This window comes from Callorhinchus milii, unplaced genomic scaffold (assembly GCF_018977255.1).
Source record: "Callorhinchus milii isolate IMCB2004 unplaced genomic scaffold, IMCB_Cmil_1.0 Scaffold3, whole genome shotgun sequence".
Classification (NCBI taxonomy): Eukaryota; Metazoa; Chordata; class Chondrichthyes; order Chimaeriformes; family Callorhinchidae; genus Callorhinchus; species Callorhinchus milii.
The window spans coordinates 38,306,594-38,322,624 of record NW_024704744.1 but is presented as its reverse complement, the minus strand read 5'-3'; the positions used below and the strand labels follow the sequence as shown (position 1 = coordinate 38,322,624).

The 16,031-nt window shown below is 36.3% G+C and overlaps 1 protein-coding gene across 2 annotated transcripts in view; it reads right to left on the bottom strand.

Annotated features, from left to right (window-relative positions):
* Positions 1-214: 214 nt before the first annotated feature.
* LOC121848569 (prolyl endopeptidase-like) overlaps positions 215-16,031 on the bottom strand; it is a 52,996-nt gene continuing 37,179 nt past the window's right edge. The window contains exons 12-15 of one of the 2 annotated variants that reach the window (XM_042333375.1): positions 12,618-12,712; positions 5,818-5,949; positions 3,123-3,279; positions 215-1,737 (exon numbers count right to left, since the gene is read on the bottom strand). In XM_042333375.1, coding sequence (XP_042189309.1) covers positions 1,443-1,737; positions 3,123-3,279; positions 5,818-5,949; positions 12,618-12,712 — 679 coding nt within the window. In that variant the 3' untranslated portion in view covers positions 215-1,442. Of the gene's footprint in view, positions 1,738-3,122; positions 3,280-5,817; positions 5,950-11,819; positions 11,928-12,617; positions 12,713-16,031 lie in introns of those variants that run through there. The other variant, XM_042333376.1, reaches the window with a different exon arrangement.

Here is a 16,031-nt window from a genome sequence, read left to right as displayed (position 1 = left end):
ATGCAAACAGACTCCTCAATAACAATACAAATGATTTATTGATCATGTGGAGAAGCTTCAAATAATGGTACATGAGTAGTAACAGTGAAACAACCTGGACACCTAGGATATGTTTCTCAATAATATGCATTGGATGTGAATGAAGACCAATGGCATTAAAGACAAAAATGTCATTTCCTACTTGAATGACAAATAAATTCAGAATACTAGAAACTTAAGGCAAATTCAATGTTATTTATTCCAGTCATTGAAACCTTGATACATCTTTAATTCAACACAGGAAGATGTGAACTTGAATTGTCAGTTACCACATTCGTCAATTAGAATTGAGGTAAAAATCAGACTGGTGTAACAGTCAGATCCAATTGAAATACATTGGAATTGCATGGTAAACTTATGTTGTCTAAACTGCCCTGTAAAGGTTGAGGTTTTTGTAGTAAATAATTTGGAGGCTAGGGTAATAACTCAAACTAATGTTCTATTACTCTGCAATACTTACACTTAAACATATTTTTAAAATATATTTTAAAAATGTATATTTTAAAAATCAATTAGTGTTACATTAATTAATTCTATCGGGACAGATTATATGGCTTTCCGAATGCAAGCAATGCTACTCCTTCAGAAATTCAAATCTCTCTCCCATGTATTACTTGGTGAAGATGCACACAAACTGAATCAAACATTATCGAGAACTCATTTCTTAAATAGAAAACGAACTGTGGTTGTACTAAGTTTTCTTTAACAAACATTTAACAGGTAAAACTTAAATGGGATTACATCACACAGAGATATGGTTTAATTTATAGTTCACCAGAAATGGCTTATGTGGCGGTTGTTGTCAGAATAATTGTTTTGACAATTTTGTACAGTAGGAAGATTGTTTAACAAAGAGATTAGGTACAAACTGCCAATAGTTATTTAAGATTTGAAAAGATGGAAGCAATCTAATTAGTGAGAGAAAGTTGAAGTAGGATTGTACATTTTATTTAGTGCATTGGAATAATTATTTTCACAATTATTTAAACCGTTCTGAATAACAGGACTTTGTGGACTGTGCATTGTAGGACAGAAGGCGAAAGGAGAGATTTAAAAAACCTGAAATGTGTCAAATCCAAAACACTACAAATGAGAATATTTAAATTGAGACCTTTATGCCATCCATTTAGAAATATTCCATTCATATGCTATAGCCAAGCTCTACTCACCAATGTTCATTCATAAAGGGCAGAAATTTGATAATCTTCCACGTGAATTAAAATCAGAGCATGCTGTGTACAGCTGTTAACTTAAGTGCGTGTCTGTTGAGCACTAAAACCATCAGTCATACAGAACAAACCGCCAATTGTTAAATGTAAGTATTGCACTATCCATTAGTTTACACATTTTGACACTTTACTCTCCCTCACTACTAGTGTTATGCAGAGATGACAATTGCTGCCTTAATTGATCCATTTAAGGCTCAAAGTTTCTGCTATGAAAGCATACATATCAGAGACCTCCTGAATTACTTTAGCTGTTGGTTTCCCTGCACCATGCCCAGCCTTGGTATCAACGTAGATGAATAGTGGGTTAGTCTGTCTTGGACTTCGGCCAACGATATGCTGCAGAGTAGCTATGAATTTCAGAGAATGCAGAGGTACTACACGATCATCATGATCTGCTGTCATTAACAACACTGCCGGATACTCAACATCACCACCTTCTGGCAGCTTAATATTATGAAGTGGAGAGTACCTGTGAAAAATAAATAAGTATGGAAGTCAATACTCCAAAAAGTCAAAATGTAAAACTAAACATTTAAAAAGAAATGCTAGCTTTAAATGCAAATGCAAAAATTATATTACCTTCCTAAAATTGAAAGTATTTACATTACTTATTTATAATCACAATATTATTTTAATGTTTACAGCACGTTTCATGGTGGGAGGACATCCCAAGGCGCTGATTTTAGTCACAAAGTACAAAAAATCATTGGATTAATTTCTGCCGAGGGCTAAGTTAGCTGATCTCAATTTGGGACAGCACAAGGGAGAAATTAAATACGACTTCAACACTTTGAGCTTGGCAGGGGGGAAAAAAACGGCCTTCATTAATACCCAGGAACTACAGCTGGTACGTGGTACAACTGGTGGGTGTTGGATGAGGTCAAGTGCTCTTATCATCCCTAAACAATAGAATACACTGTTTACAATTAAGATTCACACATGAGAAATAAACACTTTTGAAAAATACACTCACAATATCAGAACTGAACATGTTTCAGTACCTTAGGAGAAGAAAGAAGTTGCTTTATATAAATATGTTAGAAGGGATAATTGTAGAAAAGAAAGTGATACTTTTTAAATGGAACTCAGAGGGGACAAATTATAAGGACTAGGTGGTAGGGAAGTTGGGAAGGAAACAGTACAAATCTGACAACAATCTTTTGAGCATCATTGGATAGGAAAGTAATCATAGAAGACTGGAGGAATGCTCACATAACAATCCTGTTCAAAAAGGGACAACATGATAAGGCAAGTAACTATGGACTAGTCAGTCAAACTTCTAAAGTGGGCAAACAATATCTGCATTTCACCTAGAACCTTTCATGCCAGAAGGACATCTCAAAGCACTTCAAATGATTTACCATTATGTGTAGTATACTGTGTATTGTGTATGCAAAAGCAGTAAGCAATTTGTACACAGTAACATACCACTAATGGCAATAAAGTGAAGGACCAATTTTACTATACTTTTTGAGAATGCAAAAAGTGTTCCTTAGTTATCCTGGTCACCAATTAAGGAAAACAATTAAGTTTAGGAATACTGCAGTTTTGACCATGTAATTTCCAAGTTCATTCTTTCTGAATATTGGGAGAATAGTCACTATTCCAGAGTTGTCAGGTATAATTGCATAGCAACAGAGGAACGATTTGTGGCAGGAGACAAATGGGCTATCCAGCTGCCCATCCAACTATCCATAAGCTTCTCCAAGAATCTTATAATTTAATGTGCCCACCTCACTAAGTTTATTAAAAAGAATCTTCCCTAAAGTTGCTTCTCAAACCTGTAAAGTAAATATAAACAAAGGATCTAATCTAGAAATTGTGTTCCTTTAAATATTTCTTTGAATGACTCACTTGATTAGGAAATCAAACTGCTCCTTGGATTCTGAACTGCCATAATCAGTGGTCCAAGCATGCCCAATGGTAAATTTGTGGAACTTAAGCATGTCCATGACCCCAACTTGAGCCACGGCACAGCCAAAAAGATGAGGTTGCTGGTTCACACAAGCAGCTATAAAAGAAGCAGAAACAATTGATATGAGGAAGCAAAGTTAAAGTAAAAATTCAAATTTGATGCATGCAAATTATACACCATGATATATATGAAAAATACAACCATTAACCCTTTATACAAGGCAGATCAGTCAACTGTCAATCAGAAAAAATTTAACATTCATAAATATTTAAATTCACGAGATTGGCTCAAGTGGAGAAGGCCCTTCGGTCCATCTGATCTCATCCTTTCAGAATATGCACCCTACTGTCCTCTCAACACAGCATCAAGCTTTTCTTTAAAATTTGTCCAGTGTCCTGGTGTTCCAGTTGTTAATTATTCTCTGGATAGATTTAATTAGCAATTAATGAAGCATTACATTTCTTTTATTCTTGCTGCCAACTTCAGAAACATTTTGTGAATCACCACATTTATAAGCAATTAACATTTACTGAAATGAGCATCAATTTCCAAAATCGAAGCAAATCTTTTGTGGCTTACACTAAGTACTCTTCCCGACAAATTCAAATGTGTGCTTTCTAACATTTTGATTTAAAAAAGAAATGAGACATCAATCTGGACATAACACGAATAGAATTTAAAAAAATGATGATTACCAAAGTGAAGAGTGTCAGTTTTAGGGAATGTAATACTTCTTTCTCTACAATCAAAGAACTCCCAAGTCAGGCATTCTACAGTAAGGTGAAGAATAAATCTGCTCTTCATTAGCAATCTGCCTTAACCTAAGCTTCATAAGAACACCCATTTTTACAGTAGCAAGATATTTTCCTTTTTTTCAAATTAACATTCCTTACCAACTCTGAGAGGTTATTAACTTAAATTTATGCAGAAATGTTAGTAGTTGTGTTGTATGGAGTCATATCTATGGGGAAACAGGCAGTTGTACCCAAAATAAATCAGACCTATATAACCGGTAGAGAGGGAAAGAGTTATCCCATCAGTTTGAGCTACATCTCACGGATATTCCAATAGGATAGGTCACTAACTTGCTCTGTTACCTGGTCTCCCAGTGGACAACAGAGCCTAATTCTGCACATCCACCTGAGTTGCACTACTACAATACTCTATTTGCTGAGAGACAATACACAGTTTTATCATTGGATGCATAGAAAATGATTTTTTTTACTTGAAAATGAACTGTAAAGAAATCTTTTAATCTCAATCTCAAGGTGAGGGATGACATGTCAACATCAAGAACTCCCTTGGAAATCAGGAAAATGGAATAGTTGCCAATTAAAGCTCCATCTATGATCTAATATTGCCTTAACTATAGAGAATTTCGATTATATGAATGTTGGAATTTCTATTTCTTACACCAGTCAACATTATTTACTAAATAAGACTGACAATTTAATGCTATTACCACAGAATTACAAGTCGTTTTAGCTTCATTTCCATTAGGAACTCCTTTTACTTCAGGGTCTTATAGCCCATCAGCTGACCATTTTAACATTCTTAGTTTAGTTTGAGGCCAGTTGCCTGAAATGAAAATAGCTTAGCTTATTTCTAAAACTAATTAAAGCATAGAAAGTCTCTGTTCCAACTTGAGTAAATTTAGTCACAGTAATGATTTCCATCTCACTACAATCTGAAATTGAATGGCAAGGCACACTCAAGTGATAAGCAAATATATGTGCTTCTCAAAAGCTCTTTTCTGTCTATATATTCTTCCCCGAAATATAATGCAGTATGTGCCAACCTCTTTAGCTTAATTCACCATGCTATCTCACTTAAAAGCTGCAGTCACATTTTTAAACATGGTAACATTTTATATATGTGTGCATATATATATATACACACACATAAATATATATATTCCCGACATATCTATAGCCTTAAGAAATTCTAATAATTATAAGAGTGTTTAAAACAGGAGTGATTTGAGATAACCCTCCTTGCGTTTTGTCAGTGAAGTTGTTAGAACAGAATTTACCTACAATAAGTTGCAAAAAATAATTAAAGAGAATTAAAATGAGAAATTCCTCCAATCAAAACATTATTACAAAAGTGCTCAGCAAGCATGTAAACCAGGTATCATATAAATCAATAGTTGTTGCTTGCAATTCTGGTGTTTGTTTTGTGAATTAGTGAATAGGATAGCAATAGTGAAAATTATTGTTGCATTCTAAAATGCATCTTCAAAAGTTGAAATGTATAAGATAAATTATGTTTAAGAGCATGAATAGCAAGTTTTAAAATAAATGCAATAATAAAGATGTTCAATCGCAGTACATTTGAATCTCTAGTGCAATCTTACACCAACGTTAAAGGAGTTCAAACAAAAGCATTTTTATGCACTTAACTGCAATACTGTATATCAAAGAGTTTTATTCATTGGTAAGATGAGAGGTCTTTAAATGCATTTCGTTTGTTACCAAATTGTTATCTTATGTAGTCATAGAAAAAGGATGAGTTCAGTACTTTTGATGTCTATAGCTGGACTGAAAATTAACTTTTAATGAAGCATATAATTTTGGTAGCCACCCATCATGCAACAGTGATAAACTCGGACGCACAAATAAAATGGCATCGTACCCACTAATAATCCACCATTAGAGCCTCCATTGACGGTCAGTTTTAATGAAGAAGTGTAGCCCTTTGAAATAAGATATTCAGCAGCACACTGGAAGTCATTGAAACAGTTTTGTTTTCTTGCTAGCATTCCACCTGAAAATAAGACACACATTTTATTCACTGGAGTGCACTCATTTGATTTTCCAATGCAAAGTTTTTTTTTAAAAAACATAATAGATCAAGGAATAATCATGAATAAATTGTATTTTTATAAAGCATCCTTCTCACAGGATAGCATCGGAGTGCCACAAAGTGAGGAACAACGCAAGTCAGACAATATAAGCTTGCCTTTTTATCGTTTCCATAACTTGAAACAATGTATTTCATGGTGTTTAGAGAAATATGTAATGGCTACCATTTTTTACGCAGCTAAGTCAGTTGGGATGAATGATCAATTTTTAATCTGGAGTATTGTTAGCCAGAAAACCAGAAGAAACTACCTTCTCTTTTCAAATAGTGTTATGGAAACTTGAATGTCGATCTTAAAAACAAGCAATAAAGACATCTTAAGATTTCATGTGAAAGCTAGAATATCCAATAAAAGTAGTGCTCTCTATCATTCCACTGGAGTGTCAGCCTAGACTATATTCTAATGTCCCGACATAGAGCATAAATCCAGAACATCCAGCCCCAAAAATGAATATACCACCAACTGAGCAAAGCAAATACAAACTTGAACTCTTTTAAATGGTAGTGCCAAGGAAAAAGGACAACTCGCTAGTCCAGAGGACACAGCATTATATTGGATGGTTATTATGAAAAAACAAATACAGAGGAGTCACATTATAATGTAGTAATTTGAAGCCATGGTAAGTTTTTAGTATTAATGTGCGGAGAAAGGACAGGGACTTCACTTGTTTGTTGATATAAGCAGTAATGTCAACATAAATGGGTTCAAGATAAGTGAGTAAGATTGTATTAACTCTTGCATACTTAAGTCAATAAATTTTGTAGGCGCCTAATTCCCAGCTTGGGTCCAAAACCCCTGACTGTCCAGCACCCTGGGACATCTTTCCGACGTGAAGGGTGCTATACAAGTGTAATTTGTTGTTGCTGTTGTATTGAAGGAATTGCTTTACTATCACTTATCAACATTGTATTCTTAAATCAATTATTTTTAAAAAAGCTTACATAAGTTAACTTTTTTTGTAAATAAAGTAATGAAAATACATGTAAATAAATGAATTAGGAATTTTAATTAAAATGTATAACGTTTTAATAAAGACTCTTGGACTTCAACTTTCACAACAGCCATAATGTGGCAGTTGTGTTATTTATAAAAATAACAGGCCCTGTGTTATTTTTATATCATGAGTTTGCCTCAAGAGGAAATCCCACACCTGGAAATAAAATTAGTCATTTCGGAGTCAGATCTCCCACTGTCTCTACACAGGAGATCCAACTCCATGATTAAAAGAGGCAGCACCCCAGTCGTCAGACCCAATGATGTTGAATGTGTGCACTAATGATCCACATCAAGTATAAAGACAAATACAAAGATAGGAGCTCAATATAGCATGTTCCCTTTGAACTTTTAACATAAAGACAGAGCTCAAAGACATTCAAATTAAAGCTAATGACCTATAATCGTAAACAGAAATGGTTTTACTTAAGAAATTGAGTAATATAATAATAATCCTTGAATTTTATATAGTGCCTTTCACGTCTTCTCGACGTCCAAAGTGCTTCACAGAATATACTGTAAAGTGAATTGACTGCATTTTTTGTGGACGAAATATAATATAATTCTTCCATTTAAAGTTTTTCAGAGAAAGAGGTGATAGTTTGCCAATTCTTTTATATTTCATCTGACCAAATAGTGCTCCCTTTAATACCCTCAATTTAAAAAAAAACTTATTTTTAGAATCACATCAGAATTTGAAAAGCTTGCAGTCTCCAATTAGATTTTTAAATAAAATAATTTTGAGAAAAATCAGAACTAATTTAGACATATAATACATAATAACAGACTTAGTTTTGCAAGGGCAAGAATAGGCCATTAGGCTCACACGCTGTCCCTTTTTGATACTCTAGTTCTCAAAGATAGTTCAATTCCCTTTCACAAATCCGTCACTCCCTTCCCACAAAAAAATTTGTTTACTTTGAACCTCTTTATACCGTCTGCTTCAAACACCATTCCTGACAACTTATTCCACGAGATTATCTTTTGTGTAAAAAAAATCTGCCAGTGTACATTTAAATCCATTTTTCAGAAACCCTCCCCAGCTGTGCTCATTACCTTTGAACAGTTATAAAGATGACATGGCCTCCAATCTAGACATTCTCTCATCTCATAATACTTACTCATAGTGCTGTCTGGGAAATGAGAAAGTGCAGAGTAATCTGAACACTTACATATACTGTACCACAATAATTGATTTTTCACTGGAGCACTTTGTATACTAAATGGAAATGTAATAAGAGGAAATGGAAACTTTGCCTAATTCATCAGAAATAAACAAGACAATGGGAATTCCCAAGTTTAATATTGCACTTTTGAACACATTATTGAAAATAAGCAGTGCCTTGCCCTTTCCAATTTGCCAAGCAGTACAGTGCTGAGCACAGACATTCATGAAATAATTGTGTTCACTTAACCAAGGTTAGGAGCTAAAGTCAGCACTCTGAGTATGTAATGCTGCATGTGTGCATTTCTATTAGAAGGGGGATATTTTGTGAGCGCCTCTTTTACCAGTAGCAGGCAACATATGATACAGGTAGTGTAGTGGTTTCAAGAGAGAGAAGACAGACACAATTTCATTTCACCCACCCGAGGACTTCCCCCCACCCCCACCAACAAGTACATAAAATAAGTGCTTCAAGGACATTCTGATCCCAATGCTGCATGTATTGATGCAAATTGGGATATGCTTGTGGTAGGCGAATCAAAATGTCATTTGATGCAACACTATGACAAACAACCCTACAATGCAAAACAATTGCCAGTACAGGCAATCTCATTATAATGTGTTCCTCTGGATCCAATAGCTCAGCGCTGTGTTATAAACAAAGCCTGAAAGGTTATTTTCAAGAAAGGTAATGAAAGCAACTCAGGAAACTACAGAGCAGTGTTTGACGTCCATTGTAGGTAAAATTATGGAGACTTATTAACGATAAAATCATAGAGCACTTGGATAGAAATAAAATCATAAATGATAGCCACAATGAATTCATGAGGGGGAGGTTTTGCCAATCTAATTTACTGGTTTTCTTTGATGGTGTGACAAGGGAGCTTGATAAGGATATGGCTGTTGTATATCTGGATTTCTGTAAGGCCTTTGATATAGTTCCTCCTGAGAGGCTGGTACTAAAAGTAAAGAAAGCGGATATCAGTGGAAGTATATTACAGTGGATACGTAACTGATTGACCAGAAGAACCCAGAGGGTGGTGATGCAGGGAATGTTATTAGACTGGGAAAGTGTTACCAGTGGAGTTCCACAAGAGTCTGTTTGGGACATCTTTTGATTAATATTTTTATAAATGATCATGACAGGCTGTTTCAACTAGTCCAGAATAGTAAAACCAGAGGACACAGCCTGTGACTGAAGGGGGGTAAAGTCAGAACAAATCTATGGAAACACTATTTCAGTGAGCGAATGGTAAACATGTGGAATAGGCTCCCTCAGGAGATGGTCGGAGCAGGAAATGTTGATTCCTTCAACCTCAGATTAGAGTTTTCTTTCAAGAAATAATATTATGAGATATATTATATAGGTAGTTCGGGACATATGTGCATGCGACCATCAGGAAAGTGGAAGGCGAACTGGCTGGACCTTGGCCTTTATTCATGTAGCATCTTATAAAAATGGACGAGTTACAGGTTGCCAGAAAGTACCACCGACATGACTTCCTTTGCAAAGGATATCACAGTTGCTTCCTGTGCATAGCATGTGTCCAGCATGTAAGAAGGCACAGACACTTTCTGCATAGTTGTGTTGAGCCCTGAAAGCCAGGTGTACCATACTTCTAGCTAACGCAGGTCTATTATGGACCTGCACTAAAAGTGAGGCAATGTCCATTGAGTGGAAGTGTCAAGGGGTTTCCTTGTAATGTATGTTATGGAAACAGTCAACAGTAATAATCAGTGATCCTATTAGAGAAATTATTTATGTATACTATAGGATGCCCTGTGAATTACAATACAAATTTACATTTATGTAGCTCCTTTCATGTCAGGACATCCCATTTGCTGGACAGTCCAAGTTATGAACCTGAGCTGGGGTGAATAGCTAAAAGATGGACTCCCCAAGTCTTAATGTGCATAGGAATTGAGAAACACATGAAATGAGACTGCTGAAGTCATTTTGAAGATCAAAGGAAAACAAAGATACAGTACAAGATAAGCAGCCCTGAAACCCACTTAAAGCTACAATTAATTCAGAAGCGCTGAGCATAGCTTTGTGTTTACAGGGTTTAAAAATAATTAAAATCTAGCAAATAGCATTCATATTTTCCCACTCATTTTTATGGTATAAATAGAATAAGCATTAGAAAGGCACTGAACACCAGAAATTAAACTCAAGAGCTTGATGACCTACATGGGTCTCAACTCTTCATGTATTTGAATCATTTATTCAATATTCATAGTCTTCAACATCAACCAGCAGATATCAGTTTGCAAATTCCTGTAAAATAGGCAGACAGACCGGTTGTAAATAGATAACTGCATTGTATGATGAGCACAAAATACTCTCTTATTCAGCATGATTCATGCACAGCAGGATTGCTCGAGGATGCCATTTAGTAATGGCAGATAAATGGTAAAATAGTAATCAACTTTGTTACTATTTAAAGGATTTTTAAGCATTCAAACATAAAGACAAACTGTCATTCCCATTTTAGAAAAGACAGGCTGCAGCAGTTATATTAGTCAGCTCCTCAGTTTCCAACGATTTGCTGGACAGAATATGTTGACCTAGATAAACCACGACTTTAAAATGAACAACTTTATGAGAATTTATCAAAAGAACAGTTTAGTAGTATTATTCGTAGAAGAGGGTAAACAATTTTATGGAACATTAAATAGCGAAACAGTAATTTGCTCCATAAGACATTTTATTTTTGGAATAAACAGATAGAAAGCTATTTAAAGAGCCCATTTTAAAGATCTATTTTCTGAAGGAGGAAGTCACGCTCAAGGGGATCCCCATGGAGTACACCTGTTTTTCTCAGTGCTGATGTCAATGATTTTCACCCATTTCTAGACCAACTGGATAGAAACTCATTCTTTTTCAACCAAATCTCTGCTCACAATGCAATAAGTAAGTAAAAAAGTTTTTTTTTTTAAACAAAGAGTTGCCAACAGTTCACTTAAGTATTTCACAAAGGAGTACTAGATGAAAAATCAAGCTTTTTTTTTAATAAAAATAAAACTTCGACTTGTCAGCAAATGTCAACAAGTAACTTTCAGACAATATCAAATCAGGTCTTGGTGTTCATGAAATTTATCAAAATTGAAAACAGAATTACAGTCTTTAAAAAACACTGTCAAATACAAGCCTATATGCTGAATAGGTTACTATTTTTGCTGCTGTTCAGCGGGAGTGAAAATTCTATCAGTGAAACAAGGTGTGAGATGACATAACATCACTGTGTTAACCTGGTAACACTGTCACTTCTGAGTCAGAAGATTGTGGGTTCAATTGGTTCTGGAATACTAGTTAACCTCACATTAGCCACCTGCCCGCAAACTTTATTGATATGATCATTTTTTAGGACAAAATATGTGAGACAAGTAGTTATGTCAAGCTGGAAAACCACAAACCATCAACTTAATGCACATATAGAGAGGCACATTCAGTTTTAAAATTTGTGATGTTCTGCTTTTTGTGCCCAGAAGATCCTTGAAAACTAACAAGTAGATAAGTCTTTTCATTGGCCTGTATAAGTGGCCTGTATAAGTTTTGCCTAAAACAGAAAAGAACACTGCTTTCATCACTGATGACATTCCGATTTCTATTTATACAGTCTTTGGAAGCAATTGAGGAAACCACCTATTTACATGAACTTCAGGGCTCCAGTGGCGCTGCTTTGTTTTACCTCAATGTCTGTCAAAATGTAAACGTCAAGGCTGTATCAATAACACAAGAGTAAATTGATCAAATATTACAATTAGAGATTGCAAATATTAGAGAGTGGAAACAATAGAATAACAGATGAAGGCAATCAGTTATTAATTTGTGTGCTAAGACTAAATTTATGCTCCTTCTGCTGAAGACAATGCTGTGTACCCCAATACATATTCAACTTCCCGGACTTCTAACACAGTGCAGACTCGTTGTAAAGTGGTGTTTGGGATCCATAAAATCCCAACCGGTATTATAGCGAGGCAAGATAGCGAATTTAATTGCACATGTATGTAACCTGCTAGCACATGCTAAAAGAAAAAAGGCTAGCTACTGGGTTGGTGGTCACTACAACATCACTTCTCATTTACTGCGCTTGAACAAACCATGTTGTTGTACATTGGTGGTGACCTGTGGACATAAAGTTCTGCCTTTTTTTTTAAGTGTGAAAAGATAAAATGACTAATGAACTGGAAGTCAGCCAATTTAATGCATAAACCCAGGAAACGAGTTGGCTAGCTGCACACATGCACAATGAACAGGGCAACTGCATTACAAGAACATTTGTGCCAGAGAGAAGTGAAATATAGCAGGGCTACACTATAATAGGACTTAATTATTCTAACAAGGTGAGATTTTTTTTTAAAAAAAGTTAACTATACAACAAAACTAAAGACTTCTGCTGATTGCCATACCTTTGTGCCAGGTCTCTCCATATTCACCACCACCTCTGATATTAGCGACAGCCAAAACGCCCCCCAGATGTCTCACAAAAATAAGTCTTGAAACACTGCAATTAATAAAATATATTGTTTAATTTTGTAGGCATTTGTTATATTATGTTCTATATTATTATTAATTTAGAAAGGCACACAACCAACACAAAAACAGTCAATAGGCAATACGTCAGCTTTTGAAAACTTTTCAACATCGACAAAACTGAGGCTATTCATCTCGGCCCCACCAGCACCTCCTCAGCTCAAGGGCTGACTGATTACACACTCTAACTAATAAAGCCTGTGTGTAATCTTAGTGTTTTGTTCAACCCCCAACTCTCTCTTAAACCTTTAATCCGGGCTCTGACCAGGTTTGCTTTATTCCACCTCCACAACACGCGCGCCTCCATCACGATTTCAACCCTCATGCAGCTGAAGCTTTCATCCATGCCTTTCTCCTGTGCAGACTCAACCTTTCCTTACTTTCTGGCCTCCCCACCTTCATCCTATACAACTGCAAATAGATGTTTTTGGTGTCTGTGTTAAAAATTAAAGCAGTGGAAGAGAATGTAGCTGACACCAGTTTCTTTGTTGTTATGTTTATTATTTCTTTCAAATAGAAACCACTAATAGAACATTTATCCCTTTGGTGGAAATCTTGCTGATACAAATATATACTAAGCAATTCATTTTATAGGTTTTATGCTAATGGTTCTCAAAGCAAATATAAAATATCTATAAAACAATTCAGTTTACCAAAAAGTAAAGGCTTTCCTGGATTCTCGTTTTGATAATGTGACATTAAGAGCTTTTTTTCTGGAGATGTAACTGATGGCTCTTGCATTCAATTATCATCAGAAATGTCACCCAAATTCAAAGCACATAGAATCTTAACACTATGTGCTTCACATCTTTGAAGACCCAAGTATACATTACAGAACACAGCTCTATGATTAACTATAAGATCAATGTTTGTGTGAATTAAGTAAACCTATGAATGGATTCCCATTTTATATTAATAGCTCAAAGAAATAGCACTCAAAATGACAATTTGAATTGAAAATAAATATGGATATAGTAAGAATTAGAAGCCATTTTGCACTTTAGCAATTTATGTAAATATCTGGCTTTACTACATTAACTTGCTTTGTTAAAAAAAGTTGGTTACAAACATAGTAAATTTAAAGTTAATAGTTGCAAAAACGCAAGATGGACTTGCTCACTTTCAAATTCTTGTTGATTCAACCAATTGTGTCATATAACTTTTCACTCGTTTATATTGTTTTGTTCATAGCACAAATAAATTTTGAATTATCAATCTAAACCATATCTAAGTTGAATGGAGTGTCACTTTTTTTAAAAATAAGCAAGTCAGTAGTGGAGAATACAGTTAATGTTATGACACTCATAACATAGCAAAGAGAACATAGCAAAGTTTATTAAATGGACTTACATGAAAGGCTCTATATCAAATGTAAGGATTATTATTTCATAAATAATTTGAAATAGCAAACATGGAAAAAATGTGAAAGTATTCTGGAAAGCAGCAAATCGATTTGCAAAGAAAGATTGGCTGAAGATTAAACTCAGCCTTTGGTCTGTGTTTTTATTATTTTGGCTCATTTTCAATTCAAGACACGGCATGGCAAACATTCATTATTGCTCATAAATGGATTTTGTATTAATTGCTGAACCATACAATTCAAGGTGTTGATCCACCTAGAGGACTCTTATATGATGGTTGAAACTATTACACCTTAGATTGTTGTCAAATATGGGGAAGTCTCCCTGGCTAACTGTTTGTGTATTTTGTGCGCAAGCATTGCAAAGATGAAATAAACAATATTACAGTGATAAAGGTAACAAAGATCTCCCAGGTGGGCCAACAGTATTTCAAGGCATTGTTGATGACAGGCCATTGGTGGCTCATCAGCAGAATTTGTGGGGGTGGGGGGGGTTGACTACGCAAACTCCCTGCGGGTTGGACTCCCCAACTCTTCCCTCCGCAAGTTGCAGATTATCCAGAACTCTGCAGCTTGTCTCCTCTCCCGTACCAAGCTCTGTGAACCAATCTCTTGTATCCTTGCCCGGCTCCACTGGCTCAGAAAATAAAGTTTAAAATCCTCATCCTCACTTTTAAAACCCTCTACGGTCGTCCTCCTCTGCGACCTCTTAACACCATACAGCCTTCCCACTGCCTTCTACTCCCTCTGTTAGGCGGGCACTGCGTGCTCCATGTTCCCCAGCCTTCCCGTCCCACCATTGGCAGTCGGGCCTTCAGCTTTTTTGCCCCCATACTTTGAAATTCCATCCCCGAATCCCTCTGCCTCGCCCTCGCCTGCTTCAAGACCTCTCTCATTGAATGTGCCTTTGGCTATACTCCCTCCCCCCAAGTCTTGGTTCAAACCTCCAGCTGGGGTGCAAACCCTTAGCTGTCCAATGCCTTGGGATATCCTTCCGACATGAAAGGGGCTAAAGAAATGTCATTTGTTATTGTTGGGGGTAGGGATTCTTCCCATTCAGCTCCTGACGTGAAAGGCTCTATACAAATGTAATTTGTTGTTAACTCAGAGAGGATCGATTTCAAGATCCTCACCCTTGTTTTCAAATCCCTCCACTCCTCTGCACCCCCCTATCTCTCTGACCTCCTCTCTCCTCAAAACAGCACCCATTGTCTTGGATCCTCCGGGTCTGTCTTCCTCCTCGTCCCCCAAGTCCTCCGCTCCACCCTCGGCGGCCGTGCCTTCAGCCACTATACCCTGAGGTTCTGGAATTCCCTTCCTCACTCCCTTCGCCTAATCCCCTCTCTTCCTACTTTCAGGTCCCTTCTGAAGACCTTTCTTTTCGACTGCACCTTTGGTCACCTTCCTCCCCATTCCCCTGGCTCGGCCCCGGGATTCGTTACTGTGAAGCGCTCTGAGACGCCATCAGGTGTGGAGGGCGCTATATAAATCCAAGTTGTTGTTAACTGGTAGGTTGGTCCTTGCGGGACAAGCAAAAAGGAAACTTGCCACAACGCTGTTAATAGCAAGCTAAAATGATTAGCAGGTTAAAATCCAGTAGTAGTCCAATGGCCACTTTGCGGGGCCACAAGAATGGCATCTTGCCAATTGCATCTAATATTTTCCAGAATTAGATAAGCAGGCGCTTCCCTCCAGAGAAACAATATGCCCACCATTCCAGACAAAGAAATTTGCATCCAGAAGTGGCACACATGCTTAGAACTCTGTGTGGTTTGGATATCCTTAAGCTGGTCACATGTTTGAGTGTTAAGACACCTGGGTGACCAAAAAATGTTCAAAGTTGTTGTTGAAATTTATTGAGATGGCATCATTGTTTTAAACTCCTATATATCTATTACAAACTTTTTGCCATCTGCCCCCAGCTTAGGCT